The sequence below is a fragment of the Equus przewalskii genome, chromosome 14 (assembly GCF_037783145.1).
Source record: "Equus przewalskii isolate Varuska chromosome 14, EquPr2, whole genome shotgun sequence".
Classification (NCBI taxonomy): domain Eukaryota; kingdom Metazoa; phylum Chordata; class Mammalia; order Perissodactyla; family Equidae; genus Equus; species Equus przewalskii.
In genome coordinates, this window is record NC_091844.1 from 3,873,684 (window position 1) to 3,898,544 (window position 24,861).

Consider the following 24,861-nt stretch of genomic DNA (forward strand, 5'->3'; position numbering starts at 1 on the left):
TCAATTTAACGGCACAGGTGGCATTGCCCCAAGACCTGCAATGTTAGAATCTCCTCTTGTGTGTGCAGCTGGTCTGTGCTGAGCGTCCCCTACGAGCCCCGTCAGGATGTGTCTGTGCCCAGCGGGGCCATCCTTGTGAAGGACTGGCACTTGCTCCAACGAGGCCTGCACCGTGGAATGTCTGGTGTGTGCTGCACACATGGGAGGCCCCACCGACGGGTGCCATGCAGATGGAGCAGTGATGTCCGTGGTCACGTCGACAGTGTGCTGCTTGCTGGGGCACCGTGGCTTCTCCTCGAGGGAACGGTGCATGGGTTACCTTCCATCGTGATGTCGGGTTTTAGAATTGCCTTGTGGAAGATGGGCTCAGCGCTTTGTGCGAAGCTTGGGGTCTTAGCCGGCCGACAGCATGGAGTAGTCTGTAGATTCGTCAAAGCTCGTCACATTGCTTAGCCTACCTGCGTAAGGACTCGTGTCTGCCCCGGGGACCATTGCCGTCACGTGTTGTCTGCAAATAGCCCAGAGGAAGGCCTGTTCCTCGTGGCACGTCGGGACTTGTGAGCAGTATGACCTAGCTGCCTTTCCCCAGAGCCCCTCGTCTGCTCCCACTGGGTGGCCTTTAGCTCAGGGAGTGGCGGTGCCTCTGGCCCTACAGGTGGCAGAGTCCCGTCTGGTTCTGGTGGCTCTGCAGCTGTGGGAGTCATGGCCTCCTGATGCAGGGTCAGTGTGGCCGAGAGCAGTGGGCCTGGTCGGAGGGCCTGTAGCCTTGCGCAAGTTCTAAGAGGCCTGTGAAGCAGTCACGCATGAGCTTTGTACCTTCCATCCCCCGTTATTCGTGTTATAAGTACTGTGCTCCCTTGTGGGGAGAGCCATGGGTCCAAGCCTGTGACCCTGCTGGGCTCTAAAACTTGTCCCCGAGCCCTCTGTCCCTGGTGTGTTGGGATCAGTGCTGAAGAGGAGGAAACGGGGGCGCCTTTCCTGTCAGCTCATGGGAACAGCTGAAGGAGATTTGTGTTCCTGTGACGGCAGGATGCTTGGCCACAAATAGAAAGTAAGAAAACAGAGAAAAGCGAGAAGGAAAAAGAAGTGTTACCCCAGTCCAATCCAGAGATAAACATAGGGGAAAACAAAATAAAAACCACCCTGTAAAGATTGTGAAGGGTGTAAATGTTTAAGACGTTAGGACGATTCTTTTACTCAGGAATTTATATTAGCTGCCAGCAAGGGTGGGTCGGCACTGCCTGCCTTCCTTGGGTTGGCCTCGGGGGCTGCCTGATCTGGGGGGATCAGGGTAGGCCTCTCAAGGTGTGGCCTGGTCTGGGGGTTCAGCGTTGGCCCTGTGAGGTGTGGCCTGGTCTGGGGGTTCAGGGTTGGCCCTGTGAGCTGTGGCCTGGTCTGGGGGATTGAGGGTTGGCCCCTCGGGATGTGGCCTAGTCTGGGACAAGTCAGAACCTCTTTGGGGCTCAGACTCCAACGTGACATTTTCGAGACTCCAGCTCTGCCGCTTCTCACTCCTCATCCGTCTGTGGAGGTAGCCTTTCCAGACCCTGAGTGCTCAGCGCGGTGCCCTCCGGGCGCCATATAAATGTTCCAGGCCCAGATGTGCTGCTCTCTCCTGCAGTGGGTGTTGCAGGAGCTGCGTGCTGGCGGCCTGCAGTGGCCTCGCCTCTGTTGGGGCTCAGCCTGTGTGAGGGCTCGGTCTGTTCCATCTCACCTCATTCCTGCAGCCCCTTTAAGGTGGGGGGGGGGCTGGTGTGCAGCCCATCGTACAGATGGGAGAACTTGCTCTCAGCTCCTGGCCAGTAAGTGGAGCTTGAACCCACAGCTGGCTGCCTGCAGTGTGTGCTGCTCCCCTCTCCCTGCCGTCCTGGCAGGCCACGGCTGGTGGAAAGCCTGGCTGAGTGAGAGAAGCTGTGGCTCCAGGTGCAAGGGCATCTGGGCTCGGACAGGTGCAGTCAGGTGACAATGCCTGGGACGGGGAGCGCACGCAGCAGGGCTCCAGAACTACCCGCTGTTCTTCAGAGCAGCATGTCACCAACAAGCAGCTGCATCGTGATGTTGTAGGTTTATAGTTCTAAGTGTGCGGCCTTTCAAGATGGCAACTTTCAGGAGAAGATTCAGAACTTTAGGTGTTAACAATTTATGCTATTTGGAGACAAATGAAAAAAATAATGACCAGAAGGAAGGATGAACAAGGTGGAACAGTATGCCTCTCGTGTATTTTTAATTAATTATTTTAATAACCTAAATTCTTATTTTTTAAAATACATAGTGACAGTCTTCAGTATAAACCGTCATTTTTATTGTCAAGACCTCATATGGTATGTGGATGTATCTTGTTCTGAATAATCCTACTACATAAGGATTGAAAATATAAACAAGATAAATAGAATTAGTAATAATCTTTTTACAGATTTTCCCTTTTCCAGAGGATCTTCTTCTGAGTTTCTTAATTTTAATGAATGAAATATCCTAATGTATTCACAGTAGAACTTGATTTTCCCATAAAAAACCTGCCACACAGGCACATTTCAGAACACATCCCTTACGTAAAGAGCAGCTCCCTTGAGCTTTCTTCTGGGCGATGAAAGGAGATGGAAGTTGGGATCAAAGGGCCTCGCGTCTTTCATGGATACTTTGGACTTGTCAGAGAGGAATTAAGTTGCATCTCCACGTGCACTTGGACATGGTGGTTGTTTCAGTGTGGACACCTGTCCAGTGTGCTGTAGTCAGTGCTTAGTCAGTGTGCATTTGAGCTCACGGCCCCGCGTAAGTCGGACCCTCCACGGTCTGTGGCCCCCCCACTGGGCTGGGTCTGCCACAAGTCATAAAACCATAGACTGGCAGGCAGAAAGGAAATTCAGAAATCCTCTGGTCCAGAGGCCTCAAGGGTATGGTTTTATTTTATTTTCTGGCATCACAATACTTTTAAATAGTTAAATAGTTGGTATGTACAGTATACTTCAGTTCGCAAACATTCAGCAAGCAACTAAAATAAGTCACATGTTGGACGGGTAGGATTCACACCCTAGGGGTCAAGACCCTGTGGCCTGGGCCCTCCCGCAGGCCTTGTGTCCTGGCTCTGCCGCCCCCTCGCTGGCCTGCTCTCCATCCCCATTTGCCCCACCTAGAAACCGTCAGGGTAACACTTGCTCCTCCTGGCCTGGTGGTGAGCGCTGGCGTAGCCTGCTGCAGAGAGGCCTTAGGACCAGTTGTCAAGACTACAGCAGGGCTGCTGAGGGAGATTGCAGGCAGACATGTACGCCCGTCCCCTGAGCTTGCATGGCCTTGTCGCTCTGCCAGCCCTGAGTGTGAACTGCAGCATTCTAGCTCCTTCGAGAATCTTGCTCAGCAAGTGAGCTCTCTGTTCTGTAGCGGCCTCGGTCTGATTCTCAGGTAAGAGCAGGCCCCATCAGGATGTAGTTAGGAGAGGCTGCTGCTGGGGGTTACCTGGTTCACCTCCAGGGCCTCTGACCTATTGCTTTAGGGCCGTGCATGTCCTTGTCTCAGGGGCATGAGGAACACTAAGGAGGCCTCACAGAGTCGGGCTACCATAGCTGGAGCGCTTCCTGTTATTTCTCTGTACTGTTCCCTACAGATAAATGAGCTCTGGGAGCCTCCTTCAGGACTGGCTGTCCGTGCAGTGGAGAGGTGATGGTCAGCTCCTGGTCAGCATCCGCTCCCTCTGCATCGCCTGTCTGTTCCACCCTCCGGCACCTTCCATCAGTAAAGACAGTGATCATAATTGGTGTTCAGTGGCTTGAGACAGTGCTCTCCACTGAAGGATGCAGTTGAAAAGAGAACTTTAGAGGAAGGGCCCATTTAATTCCTGCTGGTGACTTTCTGGGAGATGCTTGGGGAGGGGACATCCCTGTTCCTTCATTGTGCTGCCTGACTCACCACTCACCAATCATCCAAGCCTGCCTCCCCAGCTCCTCCTGCCTCTTGGCTACCAGAAGTGGGGGAAGAGCCTTCCAATGGCAGCCTTCCCATCTGGGGTGGTGCTTCTTGCAGGCTGGTCACTGTTTCCAGAGCCCTGGTACTACCGCAGTCTGTGTGCTGCTTGCTTTTGTGTGCTCGCATGCGCTCGCCTGCATGGCACCCTGAGCATCGTCCTCCCTTAAGTTTCTGCTGGTTTGATGCTGATATGACGCAGACTTGCAGGAGTTGTCCTGATCCTTGATAAAAACTTCTTGGAATCTTGGAGTCATAAGTGAATGAGTCATGGTTCCCACACTGGACAAAGCCGTGGACACAAAGTGAAACCCCACCATGCTTAAGAATGATGTGGTTCCTTTTTGAATCACTGCTGTGTGTGTGCATGCAGGCCCTGTACCTCGCCATGGTGGACGCTCAGGTGTGCCCGTGTGGGAGTCAGCAGGCTGCTGTCCTTGGCAGCCAGAGCATTGAATGTGAGACAGGAGTTTGTGCGAGTGTTTGCTCATTGGTCCTCTCGAGGAACGTCTCCCTTCCAAGAGCCGTCTCGTCCTGGCGAGGCGTCCTGGGTTTTCACCCTAGGAAGCGGTCTTTGGGCAGACACTGGCCCTTTCCTCATGTCTGAGCTGGGAAGTAAGGACTCTTCCTCCAAGCTGTGTGCATGGGTGCCCATCCGCTCTCCTGCCCGGGGCCCCCACAGGGCCGCAGGGGATGGGTGTCAGGTGGTGAGGGACTGTGCATGCTGAACGGGGCGGCCTCTGTGTCCTGACACTGCCCAGAGAGACGAGGCGGCATGGGGACTCCAGAAGCGCCGTGTGCTGGAGAAGAGCGGTCCTCAGCGAGTGCGCCTGCATGTGTGTCTCCTCCATGCGCCGAGCCTGGGCGGGCCTTGCTGGTGTAGGACAGGCTGGGGGGCTGCAGTTCTTGGACCAGCGCCATGGCTGTCCGGCATCTGCACCTGAGGAGGCTCGTGCCGTGTCGCCTAGGGTTGCTCTCCAGATGGGCAAGCAGAACAAGAAGGCCTGTGCATGTGCTGGCCAGTGATGTTTGCAGAAGCCGGCCTTTCCTGAGGTCGTGTTCTAGAACGTTGTTCCTGAGGAACGGGGAGTTCAGGAGGATAAAAGTGTCAATTCCCTGCAGCCTTCGCACAGCCCACTGAGCTGCCCTGCTGGACACGTGGTTTGACTGCTGTGAATTTGCTGAGGTCTTTGCAGTCACTTCCTAGAATAAAGCCATGTTTATCCATGTGTGAGTCTTTCCTCATCTTAACAATTAAATGCAAGTGGATATTTTTGAGTTGTTTTCTATTAGGAACAACATCTCTGCTCCTCCCCTTTTTAGAAACTATTCTGCCATTAGTTTGGTAGAGAAAAAGGTTGATTCCCGGGCCTAGAATAGTAGCTCATATCTTAGTCCTGAGAATAGCTCGTGTGGAAGCATCATAATGTAATGCTGGAGGGGTTAGCAGAAGTATAGCGCCCTGGTTTCTGGACATTGACTGTGTGCTGGTTCCCTGCTTCCCAACCATTTCCTATCTCAGCACAGTTAGAGACCGCCCGTGCTTGCCTGGCACGCTGGGCCCGGAGGTGAGGCCGCTGTGGGCAGAGGGGGCCGCAGGGTGGCTCCAGCCCCGCTGGGAGGCATGCCCTTGGGCATGCAGCTCATCGCCTTTCGCTCACTCGGCTGGTGGGGAAATTCTGTGCTGAATAAGCCCCGTTAGCCGAGGGCCCATTAGGTTCCCAGCCTGTGCCAGATCTGAGTGGTAGAACTAGAGAGGAGCTGTTTGGACTGGTCTTGGCAACAATAGCCTCTAATGCTCCTGGCTGCTGGGCCTGTGCTGAGGGCTGCACGGGGTTGGCTTAATTCGTACAAAAGCCCCATAAGGGAGGCACTGTTCTCTCCCAGGTTCCTGTGGCTGAGAGCTCAGCGGCAGGCCTGCTTAGTGAGCCCCAGGTCTTTGCTCCACCGTCCTGCCTGCCCTCGGACGCCCAGAACACACACGTCTGTAGTCTAGTGGACCAAACAAACAAGAAACATACCCTGCGAAAGTCCACTAATTCAGAGTGTGATACAATGTTTAACTTCTTTATCCACAAAGAAGCAGTCTGAAATTAATAATTAAACCACGTAGTTTGGAGAAGGCTTTTGGGGTTTAAGAAATATACTTTCCTGATTATGTATTTGAAAATATGCTTTTTCTGGATTTTAAAAGTAATACATGTTTATTGTAATAAAAATAGAAACATTAAAAAAATACATAGAAGTAAATGAACATGTGTAATCCCCCCATAAAGATAGCTGTTTCACATGACGTTCGTACGCATCATCCAGGCCACGTAGCCCACGCTGGGTGCTGGCTTGTCTTCAGCTTTCACTGGAGCAGATTGGGGTGAAGGGACACTGTGCTCTCTAAGAATGCTTGTCTGTCCTTCCTTCCCAAGATAAAGTGCTCTCTTGTTTTTCTTCAAATCCAATATTAAACATTCATTGACATTTAAATCTCTATTGAGTGATAAATTTGCACAAAACATTATGTGGGAAAGATTATAAGAGAATATGCATAGCATGGTCCTAGTTGGGAAAATAGCTATTTATGTACTGGGAAAAAATTTTATATAAATGCATTTTTTCCTCTTGTGCTATTTAACTGTCTCATAGGTTTCCTACCAGGATGTTAGTGCTGGTGCTTCATGGGGGTGAGATCTGGGGCACATCTGAGTTTGGTCTAATTCTGTGTAGTCTCCAGATTTGTTTACAGTTAACACATTATATAATCCGAACAAAAAAGCCACTTCCATCTTGGAAGGAAAAGCAGACGTTTTCTGACCCGCTTGCTGTGCAGGGCCCTGAAGTGGGTAAGTGGAAATGCAGGCTTCAGGGTGAAGCACATTTTCTTCCCTTTTCTCTGTTCCAGGAAGGCGTTGAAGTTCGGGTGGCGAGGATCTTCAATACCTTTGGGCCGCGCATGCACATGAACGACGGGCGAGTTGTCAGCAACTTCATCCTGCAGGCACTGCAGGGCGAGCCGCTCACGGTATGTGCGGCCTCAGCAGGCACGAAGCAGTGGGGGCTCGGCCAACAGGTGACGAAGGCGGAGCGCGTCGGGACTCAGGGAGTAACATTCCTGAGGTGCCACTTGGTGTTAAGTAGGAGCTGCTGCCCGCCTCGAAGGGGAGGGGTGCTGGGCGTGAGTCCAGGAGGAATGAGTGTGACGGGAGGCAGGACCCCACGCTCCCCGAGTGCACAGCGTCCTGCAGGCCTCGTCTACGCTGCCCTCTCCTCGGCCTGCCTCTCTGCCCGGCCTGCCTGCAGAGACTTTCCCAGACGTTGTCTTGGCCGCTGGCTGTGCCCAGTCGTGTGTCTGCGCCCAGCGCCACTCGGGTTGCTGATGAAGTTCCGTTGGTTCTCTTCGGTTCTGCGGAGTCCCCAGCACTCTCCCCCTCCCTCCTCGTCCTGCTTCTCTGGCTCTCCCGTGGTCTTCCTGCCTGTCCGCCTCTGCCTCTCTGCCCCTTCACAGCTCAGCATTTGGTGGATGTCCAGAGTGGAGGAGTGTCCTGTTACTCTGAAAATCCTGCAGGACGGTTTGCTTATCAGCTGAGTGTATTCCCAGGGAAAAAATTATGTGCACGCATGTCTGTCTAACCGTCTGTCCGTCTCTCCCTAGCTATCTGTCCGTGGAGTGAGTTTACTGCTTCTGTTCTCTGATCTTTATGTCTCTTCACTCATTTAATGCTCACAGCACAACTGTGGGGTGCAGGTTATATTATTACCCCGAAAGTCCGATGGGGGACTGAAGCACAGATCTTAGATAAATTGCCCAAGTTTATGTGGCCCAACCATGGCAGCCACTGTTTGCACCCGAGCCTCCGCTCTTAATCGCTGGTCTCCGTGGTGTTCATCTCTTGGGTGTGTTAGCTACACCACTCCCAATTTAGAACAAAAGTTTAGCCGGTTGCAAAATGACGTGGCTCCCCCAGGGCAAGACATATTTTATAGGTGAGTTTTGCTTGACACATGACAGGGGAGTGGTGACTCCAAACGCCAGCCCGAGGTACCGGACGCCACCAGCCTGCTCTCCCGCCTCCAGGCTCACCAAGTGCTGGCTCCCTGCCTCGGTGCCTGCGGATGGGTGCAGGGGTCACACTCGGTCCTCTTCCCCGCACACCATATGTCAGATCCACCAGCGTATCTGGTGGCCTCGCCCGAGTAGATCCAGACTCCAGCCCCTTCTCACTCCCTCTCCTGCTGCTCCCGTCCTTGCTGCCGCCCACTCCCTGTCGCTCCTAACCACTCTCATTCTCCCTGTTGGGCGCTCTCCACCCAGCAGCCAGAGGCAGCCTTTCAAGAGAAGTCAGAAGCTCCAAGGGCTTTTCATCTCTTGAGAGCATAACACGCGGTCCTCTCCTGCCTGCACACGTGGGCCTCACCCCTGCCTCCACAGGCTGAGTCCTGTGTTCCTGTCTGCCCTAGGGGCATTTTTCTTCCGGGCATCTCCCTGTTCAGTCATCAGCTCACTAGGGGAGCCTTCTGGACTGTTCCATGTATGATGGCACCCACCTGTTACTCTCTCCTTCCTAACGTTTTTTGTCTCTGTTGCGCTCCTTACCAGCTGAAATGTTAATTTTCCAGCCCCAGTCCCACCTAGAGTGTAAGCTCTTAGAAGTTGGAACTTTGCTTTATTCAGGCGGTGTCCCCGGCTCCTGGTGACATGTGACAAATGCTGGTGGAATTAATGATTGGGTTTATGGTGGCTGCTTCCCTCTGTGATGAGCACAGGTGGCCCAGTGCCCTGTCCTGGAAGCTGGCAGTTTTATGTCACTGGGAGGCGGAGCTGACTCTCTGTCCCTGGTCCCCTCTGCCTGCTGTTTGGTTCTGAGCCTCTTGTGCCTGGGCCTCCCCTGGCTGCTCTGTGGAGAGCTCCTCGCCTTCAGGGACACTCGGGCCTTTTAGCCACCACTCTTGGTCCCTCTGCTCACACCGCAAGATCAGAGCTGCTTTGTTTGCAGAGTAAATGGCAAGAGCCTTCCGAGAAGCAACTTCTGGATTTATTGCCTCCTGGGCAGCAGCCAGGCCCCAAGTGTCCCCAGCCCAAGAGCAAGTCCCTAGCCCTCCCCAGAATGCACCTATTATGGACAGACGGTCATAACTCATGTGTTGTCTTCATGCCGCACAAGCTTCTGTGCCAGCGACAGAAGGAGAAAGAAGGCTGGTGCCGTCCAGGACTGTAGTTGGTCCAGGCCCTCGGGTTTAGTCTTCTCCAGACGCCGCTGGGGGCAGGAGGCAGTGTCCTCGGGGAGGCCTTTCCGAATGCGTCTGTTTCCTCCTGTCACGCAGAGTTGTCCTTCCGTTCAGTGATTTGATGAAGTTGATAACTTTTCATCCCTTTCTGTCCAGTTGAGATAGCATGTCTTGCTTTTGTCGCATGGTTCTCTGGAGAATTCTTGGGGGAGGGGTCACACATCCTGATTCTCTCACTCCAGCCAGTCTTTGGGAACACTGGGTTTATTCGGGAAGGAGAATAAGGAGGTGTGTCCATCTTTTTCCCTTTCTGCTATATTTCCAAGTCATTTCTGAGACTAAAGACCTCCGTAGTGGTGGTTGGGAACAGCTCAGTATCTTGTCCTCCGTTTTCCAAGCTGGGTTCATGAAATCACTTAGCTTCTGGCTGCTCTTCTCTGAAACCTTCTGTTATCTTATCCCTCGGCAATTTCATTCTTGGGGCACGTCTTAGCGTTCTGAGTCACTGCCCCATCCGATGCCTGTTAGGGTGGCTCAGGGACTGCCCTGCTCGGCTCTGTGAGTCATGCGCAGGAGCTGTATTCGAAGCTGAATCACATAGAAACTCAGGAAATACTGTTCCAGGTTAGAAAGTTGAGAAGGTAGATGAGTATGGTTCAGCTGGAGCTGGCGTAGTAAGTTTATTTTGAAGAGACTTTAGCTCACAATTCACTTACAGCACACGTGCACACACACGCATGCATACACGTGTTTGCAGCAGGGTCAAAATCCGTTTTGCCACCTTACTGTGATTATCTCAGTTTGCAGATGAGAAAACTTTATTGAGATGAATTTTTCCAGGACAGCCAGGATGCGGTAGAACTGGGTTTGAATCTGGGTCTATATCACTGTAAAAGTTTTGCTGTTTTTCCAAAGGGCAATTTTGGAGAAACCATCCTTCTAAGACCAGGCCACAGTCAGTTTACTCACCCTCCGTACCCACACGAAGTGTGATAGGCAGTTCCTCACTTTGAGCCTGTGTTCGTGCATCTCAGGCGCGTGAGGCACAGCCTTGGACGTGATGTGGTGCTCCCCCATGGTGCTCCCTTCACTTTGCCCCTCAGTCATACTCCCTCTGCTCCCAGCTGCCTGTCCGCCCGCTGGCCTGCCTCTCCCTTCTGGTACTTCCTGAATCCCATGCGGCTTTGACCTGCACACCGCCCTGTGTTACGTAGACCTGAAGAGGGCCTGGAGCCCCCTTGTGTCTCTCCCATTCTGTGAAGTGAAACCAGAGCTGCTAGAAGTGCCCCTGTCTTCTCTCAGAGGAAAACAAGGTCTCTGGGGGGCCGTGCAGAGCACTTGCTGTCAGCACGGTCCCTGCGTTATTCATGTTCTGGCTTCTGTTACACACCTGCTTTGGGCCACCTGTGTAGACGGGGTATTGTCTCTGCCCTGTGTGCCCTGTCATGGGAGAGGGCTGTGCACGGGGGTTCCAGGTGCATTCCAGAGGTCAGGGAGGGGTACTGGGAGCAGGGCATAGCATTTTCTCACACACACACACAGCCCCCTTTTTACTTTTTCACATTGAGCCACACAGAGTAAATATGACACACGTGAATTATAAGTCTTCATATTGCAAAATACTGTGTTGATGATATAGCGCGGCTGATTTAAACCAAAATATGGATGGGACAGTATGATATACTATAGAAACTTACATCCATCAGGACTTTAGAAGGATGCCGGGGGGAGGGGTCCAGGATGCCGCCCATGTTGCATCTTAGCTCACGCGCACACTGGAGCACATCTTCAAGGCTGCATCATCGACAGGAGCCAGGAGAGTTGTACCCTGGGGGTCCCCAGGATCCAAGCATTCCTGCCGCAGCCAGGCACAATGGCCCTTCCAGTGCCTCCTCCCGTATTGAGGACTTGCCCCTGAGGCCCGGTTGCCACACTGATATCAAGTGAGGCCTCAGTGGAAGGGGTGCTGCTGAGGGACTTTTGCCACTGGACCTTGGGGAGCAGGCTGAGCTCCCCCTGACGACTGTGGTGCCTACAGTTGACCCCAGGCCACCAGAGCCCTATGGCGATGGAGTCAGGGAAGAAGTGTGCCTGAAGACACCCTGGCCTCCTGGTCATGCCTGCCCCTCCCAGAGGGCACTTTCTCAAGGCGGCTGTGGGAAGGCACAGCAGACGCATTTTATTTCAGTCTTCGGGAGCTGTTGTGGACTTCCCAGTCTGTCGCTCTGAACCTTCCTCTGGGATTAGATGATGTTCCAGCTGCTAAGCGTCTCCATCGCAGTTCCCTTGTTCCTGTTACTGAAAAAGGGTTTTGCACGATTCTTTAGGCTCCTCACCCTGGCGGCCCCTTCCAACCTGTGCCGTCCCTGGCTCAGGCAGCCTGGGGGCCCTCAGGCGCATGCCCGCCCACATGCCTGGGTGAGACGAGAAGCTGCCCCGCGTGTTCCTTTGTGCGTGGTGCTGCATCAGCTCCGAGGGCTGATCGGACTGAAGACTGAGCCTTCTTCTGGGCTTGTTGCTGCTCTGCTCATGCAGTGGGCTCTTCACGAATGTGCCGGAACCCAACAGCAGACCCACCATCACAGTAACCCTGAGTGAGTGCGCTGGGGCGATGCACAGAGAGCAGACAGAGGTGTGTCTGTGCCCTCCGCTGTGACCGGGCAAACCCGAGAAGGATGGGTGGGTGCAGACGCACAAGGGTGTAGCTGCCCACGCAGACCTGCCCCTTAAGGGGCGCTGTGGCTTGGATTGACGAGTCTGGCCTAAATCTGGGCCTCACATGGCAGTGAGATTGGAGAATGGCCTGGGGCCAGCCTGCGAGTCATAGTGTACAGCTGAGACTGCAGGCAGCTCCGAAGCTGTCGATGCAGCGGGGGAGGAGAAAGAATCCTGGACTTGCAGGCAGGGCAGGGTCTACTCTGCTGGATGCAGGTCACTGTAGCGCTCGGAGCTTCCATGACCCCGTCTTCAAAATAAAGTTGTGGAAAAATATGTGTGTAGATATATATAAGTGTTACACCGACAGGACTAGGCTGGAGGGTGGATTTCCAGCATGACAGGCCGGCCATGCAGTAATGGGTGGACCCTCTCTCCTACTTAACCAGGCCCATTGCTTCCTTTCTGACTCGCCCAGATATATCCTGGGGGTCAGCGAGGCCAGAGAATTGGGGTCAGACAGAACTGCCAGCGAAGCACAAGTCAGAGGCCCACCCCATCTTTCCTCAGTTTTCGTTCACTGACACGTGCTGCTGCCATTGTTACGTCTGCAGACAGAAATCTGCATGAATCGGTATTGGCCCAGCCTTTCCTCACGTGAGGCCTTCCAGCTAGGACAGACCCACAGGTAGATGTGGTGCACCCATGACACTGGCGCATGTAAACACTTACCAAGACAACACTGCCCTTTCACCCTGCTTAACAAAAGCAGAGAAGGCACTGGGGATGGATGGGGCTGCCCCTTCCCCTCTCTCCTTCTCAGAGCCAGTGGACTGAGCCCTGGGAGGCTGATGGGGGAGTGGGGCCAGTGGGGCTGCTGTCTGCAGAGCGCTCGGCCTCCCGACTCCTCTTTGTGTGGCGGTGCCAGCATGGTTATAATCCGGCTTGGAAATCAGGCTGTTCCAGAAGGCAGTCCCTCCTCCCAGCTGCCTTCTTTCCGCCACAAGCCAACAAGCAAGCAGACAGTCCGTGGCTCTCTGTTCTCTGTGACTGTGGGGTTAGGGAGTCTTTTCATTCCAGTTAAGTGGCATAAACTGCAGAAGTCACAGGTTGTTGCTGAGCACATGTTCATCCAGTACTGGCTGCAGGAGGCAAAGATGAGTCAGACTCCTGTCCCAGGGGGCGCCCACGGGGGGAAGCTGGTAGGAGCAGCGGAGTCTAGAAGATTAGGGGAGGACCAGCGAGCACAAAGGGCAGAGCAGTCCATTCTGTTCTTGGAATGAGCCAGAGGAAGCATCACAAGGAGGCAGCATCAGAGCTGGTCCCTGAGAGACGAGCAGTAGTAATCGCCAGGTGGGAAGTAGACGAGAGGCTTGGTAGCGGGTGAAGGTGTGCCAGCATGGACGGTGAGATGTGGAAACGGACAGGGGACATGTGTGCAGGGGACTCACGTGCAAGTGCAGGCCCCGCCTGCTAACTCTGTCTCCTGTCCCGAGTCTCCCGGTGCTTCTCAGCCTCGGTCGCACGTTAGCATCTCCCCAGGAACTGGCTGTCAAAATACCGAGCTGTCCGCCGGCCTCCTCCGCACAGAGTCTGTGGACTGGCCTGGCGGAGAGCCAGGGTGAGGGACCCCGTTAGATGTGCTGATTACTGTTTGCGTGTGGGTCTATCACCTTGCTGGACTCGGAGATGTCCGTCCCCAGAACCTGACACATCATAAGACTCTCATAGAAGCGGAGTCCTTCCGATACTGTCTTGAGGACAGACTTAGACACATCCGAGTGCACGCGTCAAGTGTTCCGCGCCCTCCCACGGTCGGGACTCTACTTTGAAGTATGAAGCGTGGGTGGGAGCGTGCCTGCCTGCAGCATCAGTTTGGGGTCGGTCTGTGCCCCTGGCGTTTTCGGGAACCCCGCTGTCTGGGGTGTGGTTTTCCCAGGAGGCCTAACTGTCGGTTTCCTCCCAGGTGTATGGATCCGGGTCGCAGACAAGGGCCTTCCAGTATGTCAGGTAAGACGCCGGCCCTGCACGAGCGGCGGCCCAGCAGGCGCCGTGCAGACCCAACAGTCGCGTCTGTCTTACACGTTAACTGTTTTCACAACTCTAACAGCGTGTCTTGGTTAAAAGTTCATTTTAAGGAGCTGGCCTGGTGGCGCAGCCCTTAAGTGTGCACGTTCCTCTTCAGCGGTCCAGGGTTCGCCGGTTCAGATCCTGCGTGCAGACATGGCACCGCTTGGCCAGCCATGCTGTGGTAGGCGTCCCACATATAAAGTAGAATAGGATGGGCACGGATGTTAGCTCAGGGCCAGTCTTCCTCAGCAAAAAAGAGGAGGATTAGTGGCAGATGTTAGCTCAGGCCTAATCTTCCCAAAAAAGTTCATTTTAATTTTCAGATGGGAAAGCTCCTGCCATTCTCTTTTTAAAAGTTGGAATGTCATGTGGCCATCCATGACTCAGGACTCAAGTGCTGCTCCTTTACTGCCACCTAGTGGTGCACAGGTGCACTGCCCGGCGCTGAGGGCCGTCGCCTCAGTTCAGGCCGGGTAAGGTTTGGCCTTAGTCGCCCAGCAAACCTACGGATTCCAAAGTCTGACCCATTTTTGAGTGGATGAGGTTGTCCTCAGAGAAAAATGAGAGTGTCCCAATATTCAATTTTGTGCTGAAACTAAAGGCAGATAAGAATGTGTTTAAGAACTTTGTTGAGTAGTCTCACATGGTAATTTTTATTGTTTTCTTGGTAATCTTCGTAAATCTAATTTTTTTTGGTCAGTTCAGTTGATGACAAATTTTAAAATGGAGTTTGTGTTCTGAGAGAAGAGTTACCATATAGGCAGTTACATATACCAGAATATTTTCTCACAGCACACTGTTACTGTGAATTCTGTGTAAGTTTCTGGTATCCTACATCACTGTAGAATCCAGCCTGTATTTTGGCACGATATATTTTCATTTTTCCATACAAATACCCTGTAATGCCAGGCAGTTGGAAAATGCTATTCCTGGTGTCTTGAGCTTGTCCCGGGGGTACTGTAGGGGCCACGTAGTGGCAATGGGGTGAGGGTCTGGGCAGCCCCCACCTCAGCTGGAGCAGTCACAGAGACCGTCTGATTATGTGAGGGTCCCAGGTGGACATTGCTTTGAGAAATGGAACTGCTAGTAAAAAGAAAGCAAAACAACCGCTGTAGATTTTTCCTGGAAGTGTTTGTGAATTTCCACATTTAGTCCAAAAGAAAGCCGTGAATAAACATTTATAGTGGTCAGTGTTTTTTTCTCTCCACCCATTAGCATCTTGCCAAGCAGGGCAGAAAGCCTGGGAGTATAAAATGACTGGCCCACTTTGTTCCCCAAACACCCTAAGAAGGGACTTAACCAGGAAGTGGCAGCTACCCCCTTCAGGATCGTTTTCATGTCAGAGCACTTGACCCAGGCACCACGTGCTCCGAGGAAACTGCGGTGGCACGTTTCTCTATCAGGCTGTGTTGATTGCCATCTTTTCAGAATACTGTGTCCCCCCCCACCCTCCCCCTTCCCTGACGCCGTGCCCCTTCTGGAGGGAGTCTTGCGGTCTTCAGTTACACTCAGTTTCCTTCAGCCGCATCAGTGGTCCCTGAACTTCTCCAGCTGTAACACCACAGGAAAGAGTAGTGAGCCAGTGAAGGGAAATCAGAGCCCATTCTGCTTACTGTTCCCGTTATTTCAAAGGTAGCAGATACAAAGTTCATTTTAAAATAGCCTCAGATACTTCTTTTTGCTAGTGATTAAAATATTTTAAGAATTCAGTGGTGCATGTGCCACATTCCATCCCAGTTCAGGACAAACACACCCCTCGAGTGCGGCCTGCCCAGGTGTGGCTCACACGCACGGTCATCGTCCCAGATGCCAGCAACACCTGGGAAAGAGCACTCATGTCGTGTCACCAGGAACACTGGGACATTTCAGAAGCGTTGGGACATCCCTTTCAGAAAGCCTTTCTTTGTCACAGTCATCATTGCCTCCCCAGCTCTAGCCATGTTCTCTCGGGTCATGGGGCCTGAGATGGTGAGGCTCCGTGACTTTACAGACTCAGGCACGGGGTTCCCCTCATGCACTTTGACGTGTTCAAGACTCAGCTCTGGTAGTTAACTACCAAAGCTTCCTGTTTTTAATAAGCTATTTTTTAGAAACTGATAATCTTTTACTTCATGGTTAAAAATGCGTGGTGTCTAGGAACGGCCCTGTGGCATAGTGGTTAAGTTTGATGTGCTCCACCTCAGTGGCCCTGGTTTGTAGGTTCGGCTCCCAGGTGTGGACCTACTCCACTCATCAAGCCATGCTGTGGCAGCATCCCACATACAAAGTAGAGGGAGATTGGCACAGATGTTAGCTCAGGGACAGTCTTCCTTGAGCAAAAAACAAAAAAAGAGGAGGATTAGTAACAGATATTAGCTCAGGGTAAATCTTCCTCACCAAAAAAAAAAAAAAAAAAAAAACAGCACAATGTCTGACTCCATAGTTACTCTTCCAAATTAACTGTTACAAAATCCATGATTGCCTTGAGGCAGCATTTCCTGGTTTCTGAGGTCTAGGTGATCATGCGCATCGACATCTTGGCATGACCGTGTTTGGTATTTTCATGGTCAGGGTACGTCCTCATCCACATAACAAAGGCATGCTATATTATTTTAAAAAGTCACTTTGTCAAAATGACACTTTTAAAGAGCTACAGGTTAAATGAGTGTGATCTATGCCATTTTGACCTTAAAAGTTGCCGATTTATTACATAAAAGGTACACAGCCCACCCCCGTCGCGTCTCCCAATGAGGATGATTGCATAAGAGTCAGTTGTCCTCGAGCTTGATATGGACCCCTCCCCATTTCAATATTACAAATGGCTGTGGATGCCCCTGAGTGGCAGCTTTTAATGTCTTCCCCTGACTATGCAGAGACGTGTGCCATGAGAGAACATGTTACGATGTAGTAATTACTGCCATAGTGATGAAGTGACTTTTTGCCAGTTTCCGGAAAAGGTAAATCATCCGATGTCCTCAGATATTTGCGTCTGTGCTTGATCTGTGAAACTAGAACGACTTTAGGCACGTTCATATAAAATACCCATTTGTCGTAAACAAAAACCCAGAAAACAGTTGGTTTACTAAATATCCCACCAAACAAAACCTTTATTTCAACCAAAAGGAAAGCAAAAGCTGAGGTTTTCTTTAGGAAGTTCACCCTAGTGCCCTGCTCCTTGCTGGTAATGCTGGAGGAGGAGGGAGAGGCTTCAAAATGGACTTCACTGGATCGCCAGAGCAGGGTTTCAAGTCTTCTCAGAAATACAGCTGGTGAAAATAGACTGAGAGGGGCTTGTGGAGAGCAGTGAGGTGTCATTTTTACGAAGTAACTTTTTTTTAACAGAGCCACACTTTAAAGCTTCTGAAAATAAGAACCAAACCTTGGTAAGCGAAAATTTGCTTACTTATCTTCACCTTCATGGCCCTGCCAATCACGATCCATTTGCCGCATCCAGACACCCCTGACGTTTCATACGAGCTGTTTTCTTGGGGGGGGCGGTGAACTGAAGGGCAAGGGAGTAGGGAGCGGCGTTCCAGTTTATTTCCGCACTTGGTATTGTTTGGCTGTATCTGTGATTTGCCAGTATGGGAGTTACATACTGGAGTCCTTTCATTTCAGTGGATCTTACTTTTTAAAAAATCATCTGCTTTTGTACGGGCCAACTACGTGGGTTCACGTTAACCATGGACTTTCATCAGAAAGTTGTGTAAACGCCATCTTTTTTGGGTGTGTGCCTATTTTAACTTATTTTTGTTTTTTAATTGTTAAAGGATTTCAGAAATATACAAAGTTGAGAACTCAAGCCCATTGCTCAGTTTCTATCCTGTTTAACCATTCTACCCCACCCACTGAAAGCAAATCCCAGATGTCATATCATTTCATCCATTAATACTTGAGCATTCTCAGCTCCCTCTTCTGTGCAGGATTTTATTTTGACGTTCAGTTTTCCATTGGGTTTGGCTTTCCTCTGGGAGGGGGCGTGTCCGACACTCGGCACCAGTGTGCCTCAGCAGGTGGCGCCTGACCTGGCCTTCCCTTCTTTTCTAGTGACCTCGTGAATGGCCTTGTGGCTCTCATGAACAGCAACGTCAGCAGCCCGGTCAACCTGGTGAGTCCAGCCTCCCCTTCCGTGTCTCCAGGACAGCCCAGTTTCATTCTTCCGTGAACCCGTGAGAAGCACCAGGCTTGGCTTTACTTGCCATCAGCACACTGAGGACTTGCTTGAGTGTTGCCTGTTGAATGTGGACGCTAGGGGAAAACACAAAGCACAGTAAAGTAAGAGTTATAAAGAAGTACAGCATCCGCACGACGGGGATGCGGGCTGTAAGCAGCACTAGCAGCACTAAACTAGCTTCGTCCACCTGAAGGGCCCGCGTAGAAATCTGTACATCCTCTTGGTGGTATACAGGGGCATTTTGTGTGCCTTCCTTTCTCCATCATTCGGTGTGCAGATAGTCTGTCTAAGACTTAGTAGAATGAGTTTTCAGAAGATGGAGGTTGTCCAGAAAGTCTTCCGGGCACTCTGTGGTTCAGCCGTGCAGACCACCTTTGTTGCTTCCTCCCCCACCGCTTCCAGAGTCTCTCTGTTGCCGGGACTATAAGGCTGGTTTGCCCGGTCTCCCTCCCAGCCTTAAACACTGGCAGTGCTGGTGAACTTGCTTCCGCCCAAAGCAGTTCATTCTGTCTTTGGCCAGTTCTGGCTGACGGGAAGTTTTTCCTTAGGTCAAGGACTAGAATCTCATTCTCTGTGTGCCTGCCCACTGGCCTTACTTCTCCGCCTGGGGGACCATGTACAGCTAGTCAGATGCCTCTGCATTGTGACCGCTTTCCAGGGATTTAAGGGCACGGTCATACCCCGGAGTCTTCTCCTCTCCAGCTCTTTCAGCCAGAGCCATGGCATGCTGGAGTCCTCTTCCCTTTCCGTCACTGTCTTCTGAATGGCTTCACTCCATCTTGTTTAAATGGGAAGTGTCCAGTGTAGACTGTTCAGCATTCAAGATGTTCTGCTTCTGTTGATGGCAACTGACACGAGAGCCCCTTAGCTCATTAGGGAGCCACCTAACACTGCCTCACCTGGACAGTGCCGTGGGCTCTATTTCAGGGGCTTCTCCCAGACCCCCTCTCCTACTTCCTATAATGTTTGGGACTCTCAAACAGGTGTGGCCATGTCTGCTTATTTCTTGGAAACCATATCACTCAAAAACCTGTCTTGTACTTTTTTCTGTAACCAGCAATCTCGAGCATGTTCCATCGCGTTCCTTGTCCACTGAGTTGGGAGGGAGCCCTTCCCAAACAGGCAAGAGTGGCCCCTGGAGCGGCCGATCCCTGTGGGGCCGTTGGTTGGCTCAGGGATACAAGTGGCTGCAAGCACCCAGCCGGTGCTACCTTCGTGAGCTGCTGAAGGAACATGCGGTTAAAAGCAGAATAGATGTGTCTTGTGAGCATTTGCTGACCTGACGCTGTAAAGGCCCTGCCAGCTGCTCCCTGTGTTTTCCCTACGTGCCCTTTAAAATGAGCACGTTGTCCAGGATCTCCTTGAGTATCCACGCTCGCTCTTTAGATACCATGTTGCTTCCTTCCTCCTGCTGGGGGCCTTTGCACTGGGACATTTGGAGATTCCCATCTCTTGTAGAAACCTGTCTTTTCTAAAGTCTGAAGAGTGTGTCTGCCAGTAGCCCTGATAAAAACTGGGCCACCTTCTCCCAGATTCCCACCACTCCACATTGCTAGCTGTACCTTTTTTTGTGCCCATATTGAGGGCCAGGGTCCCTGCCTGCCTCGCTTACCTTCTAGCTTCAGAGCAGACTAGGAAATTGGGGATGAAGTGTCTTTAAGATATGAAATTGCCAAACTTGCTGGTGGTCTCTTAGGATCGGGAGTAGGGTGGCAAGTAGGAGTAGCAGGATTGGGAAGGGACGGGGCAGTAGCTGCTGCGGTGTGTGGTGGGAGGGAAAAAAGGAGAAAATGGTTTCTCTTAAAGCCCCCCAAAAGCTGAGTATACTTTGTCAGCCACATTGAGTCTTTCCCTCCGTGAGTCATTTCATTCCTGTTAGGGCTTTCGTGTGTGAGTTTGCAAGTCCCTAATTACTTAAGTTGTTGACATAGTACACCGAGAAGGAACTACGTTGTCTTAGGAGAGCTAATTTTGCACAACAAACTTATACAAAGTGACACTGCACTTGCAGTGACGTTAGATACAACAGTTGTCTGTCCTGGTGACTTGGCCAGCGCATGTGCCCACGTTAGATACTCTCAGCTGGGCTAGAGGGTGTCCTTGTGAACCGTGAGTCCAGAGGACAGAGGTGAAGACAGGTAAGTGTAGCGCTTGGCCAAGTTGAGGAGTCGGCATCTTGAGACATGAGACAAGAGGCAGGAGCCTGGAGATTCCTGAGGTGCCCAGAACGTCCTTGAAGACTGCGTGTGGTTTGGGGGGAGGGGCCGCTGCCTCAATTACACTCATAACCAGAAACCGTTTCTTCCTCAGGGGAACCCAGAAGAGCACACCATCCTAGAATTTGCTCAGTTAATTAAAACCCTTGTTGGTAAGTAGGACAAACACCTTCCTGAAGGAAAACCGGCTGCACTTACCCTATCAGTTAATCACACCTTGACTAGGAAATGGGTAATGAATGCAGGGTAATTGAATCAGGTAGATAAAAAGCAGAACTTTATCAGGAACACTTAATTGTTTTCTGATTCTTAATTAAGTAGTGGAAAGATACAGACGAAGGGGATAGGGAAGGAGGCCGGTGTTGTTCACAGTTGGAATTGCGGGTCTGTGGAGTGGGAAGAAGATTGTTCCCAGTGCTCGGGACGGGCTTGCGTTGGGTCCTTCTGCACACTGGCCGTTGTTTGGTTTCCAGACCTGGCAGTGAGGAGCATGGAGTTGCAGGGAGCAGGGAGAGTGACACCAGCTTGTGCATTTCTGATGGAACCTGTTGGCGAGTTTTATGTTCTGTTTACAGTTCTGGCCAACCTGGCCGTGAAACGTTGTGGGCAGTGTAGACACGGGGAGTAGCCCCTGTCAAGGGTCTGCTCTTAAGCCACAAGAAGTTTGTGTACTTCCAGCCAGCCCTTGGGTTGCAGACGTATTGGGTGAGCCCTCTGTCACATCATCAGGCTTATGGAGCTCTGGGGAGTCTGGCGCTTGGGGGTGTCTGTTTTATGGGATTGATTGAGAAATTTGAGTGAAGACACAACCTGGATGGAGTGTGGTTGGCTGGACTAAGGGTGAACGTCATATAGGATGTTCTGGACTGGCTCTCCAGACCCTACTCTTGGCTGGATTGATTCTTCAGGCTTGTCCTTCCTGGCGTTGAGCTGTCGTCCACCAGCATTGTTCTCATCAAGTCTGGACAGTTGGACAGGAGAGGGGATGCTCTTCTGGAGACGGGAACAGAAGCATCTCGTGGCTCCAGCAGCCTCCATTCAGATCCATTCCCCAGCTTTTCTGTTCTGAATCTGTCTGTCCCTACCCAAGTAAGGAAGGAGCATGCTCAGATAACAGCTAATGTGGCACCTGGGCCATCGAAAACCTCGCTGCCCAGAGTGGGGCCCAGAGGACAGCATCCTCAGCATCATCCAGGCACTCGTTAGAAATGCAAAATCGCACAGCCTGCTCACGTCTCCTGGACCAGAGTCTGCATTTTGACAAGATCCTAGGTGATTGTGTGTGCACTTTGATGTTTGAGAAGCATTAGTCTAAAACCTGAGTGGGCCGCGGTATAACCACGTGTTTCTGTGAGTGGCTGTGCAGACACCACCCCCACACCACAGTGACTGGAAGCAACCACCGTTTCATCTGCTCGAGATTTTTCCATCAGGGCTGGCCTCCCCTTGGAGTTTCTTCTGCACGTCTGGCTGATGGTCACGGGCATGGCTTCATTCTACTGGTCAGCAGGCTCTGGACGCAGCTAGGATGCTGGACAAGTCAGGCTTCTCTGTCCTTCTGCACATGGTCTCTCCAGGATGACTGGCCATTTTAGGTGTTGGCTCAGGACTCGATGCTGCAGGCGCATATAAGTGGCCAGGTTTCTGTAAGGCGTCGGCCCCTTACTGGCCTGTGGTCATTCCCCCTACTCTACTAGTTAAACAAGTTGAAGCTTGCTGATTACTCCAAGGCGTGAACACCCCAGGTGTGGCTCACTGGGGACATCAGTGTCACAGACCACCACACACCACATTTGCTGTATTTACTTACTTTGGAGTCGTCTTGGTGGGCATGCCTGCTGTGTCAGCTGGTGGCGGGTGGTCTGCCTTGGAGCCGGCAGTGTGAGGCACACCCTCCTGTTTCGTTTGGGGTAGCTCAGGCTGTAGAGGCAGAGGAGCTGCTCCTCCCCGAGCTCTGGAGAGGCCAGAAGGACAGTCCCTCCCACGGCAAGGCGACTCTGTGATGGGGTGTTGTGCAGCCTGCGCCCTTGTCTGCCCAGATGGGATTTTATTGTGACATGTACAGTAGAAGTCAGAGGTCTACTGGTTTGTGATTCTGTCTTACCTTTTCCTTTTTTTAACAACTCAGGTAGTGGAAGTGAAATTCAGTTTCTCTCCGAAGCTCAGGATGATCCACAGAAAAGAAAACCAGACATCAAAAAAGCGAAGCTGATGCTGGGCTGGGAACCTGTGGTAAGTGTCGGGGAGTGACGTGGCCTCACGGAAAAAGGTCTCCACAGGCCACGTCCGTGTCCTCGTGGGCACCAGCTATTGCTGGGTAGCCCCCAGTGGAGCGAGGTGGGCTCAGGCATCTGGGCAGACTGGAGGGGAGGGTTTTTTCCAGGTCATCACGTAGCTTCTTGTGTCATGTGTCTCATTCTCTGTTATGGGGCAAGTGGCTTGGCCTGCTGGGGGCTCTGCCTTCATAAACTCACGTGGAAGCAGCATTGAGGGGGATGGCCCTATGTGCTCTGGGCCTGTGTGGACCTGCCTGTCTCTGCTCAGTCAAGCCCGTCTTGGCACGTGCAGGGTTGGGCGAGGCTGCCGTGTGAACTGGGGTGAGCTAGTCCACCGGCTCTGGTGCAGGCAGGACACCAGGTTGGAGAGACAGAGGCTGCAGGCGAGGAAACAAGGGGATCTCCATGCATTTCCTTTGCTCGCAGACTGTCAGGCCCTTGCTGTGACTGCAAGAATGTTCTCCTCCCCTGGCCTGGAGTGCTTGTCTCTCAGGTCCTGTGTCCTCCAAGCTGCCCAGGTTCCAGGGCCGCCTGTGGCTGGGGCTGTTCGTGGCTGCTGCCTTCTGTCCTTCAGGCCTCAGTTCAGAGGCCATCTGTTTAGAGAGGCCTTCCTAGGCAGCCATACCTGTGGGCACAAGTTCACCCCATTTACCTTCTGTAGCGCCTCCGCCTTCCCTCTTTGCTCCTCCGCTCCCCCGGGGCCCTGCCAGAATGTGCCCTCCCTGAGGGCAGCGGCATGTTGGGCTTGTGTGCAGTGCCCCTGCGGCTGCCGCAGAGCCTGGCGCACTGTCGGTGCTCGATAGACGTAGGGCCGTCCCAGGTGTGCCTTCGTGGGCTGTGGCTGCCTCCCTGTCGGGTCACAGGCACAGAGAGGCAGGGCGCAGCCACAAGCTGTTCACCTTTTAAAAATGTGTGTAGTACTGAGTGTGGGGAGGAAAAGTAATGTTCCCTCTACCCTTCTGAGTTCTTAGCTGAGACCCCTGTGTGACAAAAAACAGATCAAGAGAAGAGTGAACAGAAGGTTATTAACATGTACCTCTTGTATACATGGGAATTTCCCAAGGGAAAATAAGTACCTCAAAGCGGTGGCTTAGAACTCAGGCTCAAATACCATCTGCACAGGGAAAGGGGGCACGTGAGCCTCTGAGAGAGGAGGAGGTGATATTGGGAAAGGTGAATGGGCCCTTAGAAGAAAAGACGGAGCTGTGATGGTTTGTGACAGGCTTTATGTGGCGTCAACTAGTCTCCTCTGTGGTGACAGTCGTGCCCCTGGTTGATGGCACTTCTGGGAGGGGAGAGATGATGGCTGATTCCTTTTGGAGGATCTGTCTTTGGGTGGATGAGGACAGTTTAGGGTGAGCCTCTCCCTGTGTTGGCTGTTTGTCAAGTGCCTGCAACTCAGGATAATCAGTAAACAAAAGCGGCCTATGGTGGTTGCGTGCCCGACTGCTCCCTTCCGAGAGCTGAGTCAGTGGAAACCAAGAATGGCGATGCTTAGAGGATGAGGGTTCCAGTCTAAAGATAAAAGGCTTCTTCTATCCTGTGATCTGCAGGTCGAAGCTAGCTGCTGAGGGCCACAGAAAGTTGTTGAATGAAATAGAAACACGATCATTAGGTGACGAAATCTACTTTTGTCATCATCCCAGCTGCGCAGAACAGGTTGCAGCAAGCAGAGGCCTTCATGTTTAGAAGGCACGTGCCATGGTCTCTTTGTAAATAGAACCTATGGTTTAAGTGAAGCGTTTTGAACAAAGTTAAATACGTGTTCACCACATAATAACTCCTGCTTCTACATTAGGTGAGGTGTGTCTACAGTGGGCATTAATATTTGTCTGCAGTTTAAATGTATAATATTCAGGGCCAGCCCCATGGCTGAGTGGTTGGGTTCACACACTCCACTTCCGTGGCCTGGGGTTTGCCAGTTCGGATCCTGGGTGTGGACCTACTACCGCTCATCAAGCTGTGTTGTGGTGGTGTCCCACATAGAGGAACTCAGAATGACTTACAACCAGGATATACAACTATGTGCTGGGGCTTTGAGGAGGGAGAACAAAGAGAAAGATTGGCAACAGATGTTTATCCCAGGGCCAATCTTCCTCACCAGAAAGCAAAAAAGGAAAAAAAAACAAAAAAACAAAGGTGAGCATTTGGCACAGGTGTGTGCCTAATCATGGTTTTAAAAAGAAAAGTGGAATATTCTAACATTTTTAGAATATGAGGCATCTACCACTAGTTTATCTTTCTGCTAGTAGTTTTAATTCCTAAGAAGTTTTTGAGGGATTTTGTCCAAAGAAGCTTTTATTTACATCTTCATTTT

The 24,861-nt window shown here is 51.9% G+C and overlaps 1 protein-coding gene across 6 annotated transcripts in view; it reads left to right on the forward strand.

Annotated features, from left to right (window-relative positions):
* Positions 1 to 24,861, forward strand: part of UXS1 (UDP-glucuronate decarboxylase 1) — a 96,742-nt gene that overhangs the window by 70,282 nt on the left and 1,599 nt on the right. For all 6 annotated transcript variants that reach the window (XM_070573344.1, XM_070573348.1, XM_070573343.1 and 3 more), the window contains 5 exons: positions 6,851 to 6,970; positions 13,796 to 13,839; positions 17,926 to 17,986; positions 20,363 to 20,420; positions 22,397 to 22,500. In XM_070573344.1, coding sequence (XP_070429445.1) covers positions 6,851 to 6,970; positions 13,796 to 13,839; positions 17,926 to 17,986; positions 20,363 to 20,420; positions 22,397 to 22,500 — 387 coding nt within the window. The remainder of the gene's footprint in view (positions 1 to 6,850; positions 6,971 to 13,795; positions 13,840 to 17,925; positions 17,987 to 20,362; positions 20,421 to 22,396; positions 22,501 to 24,861) is intronic.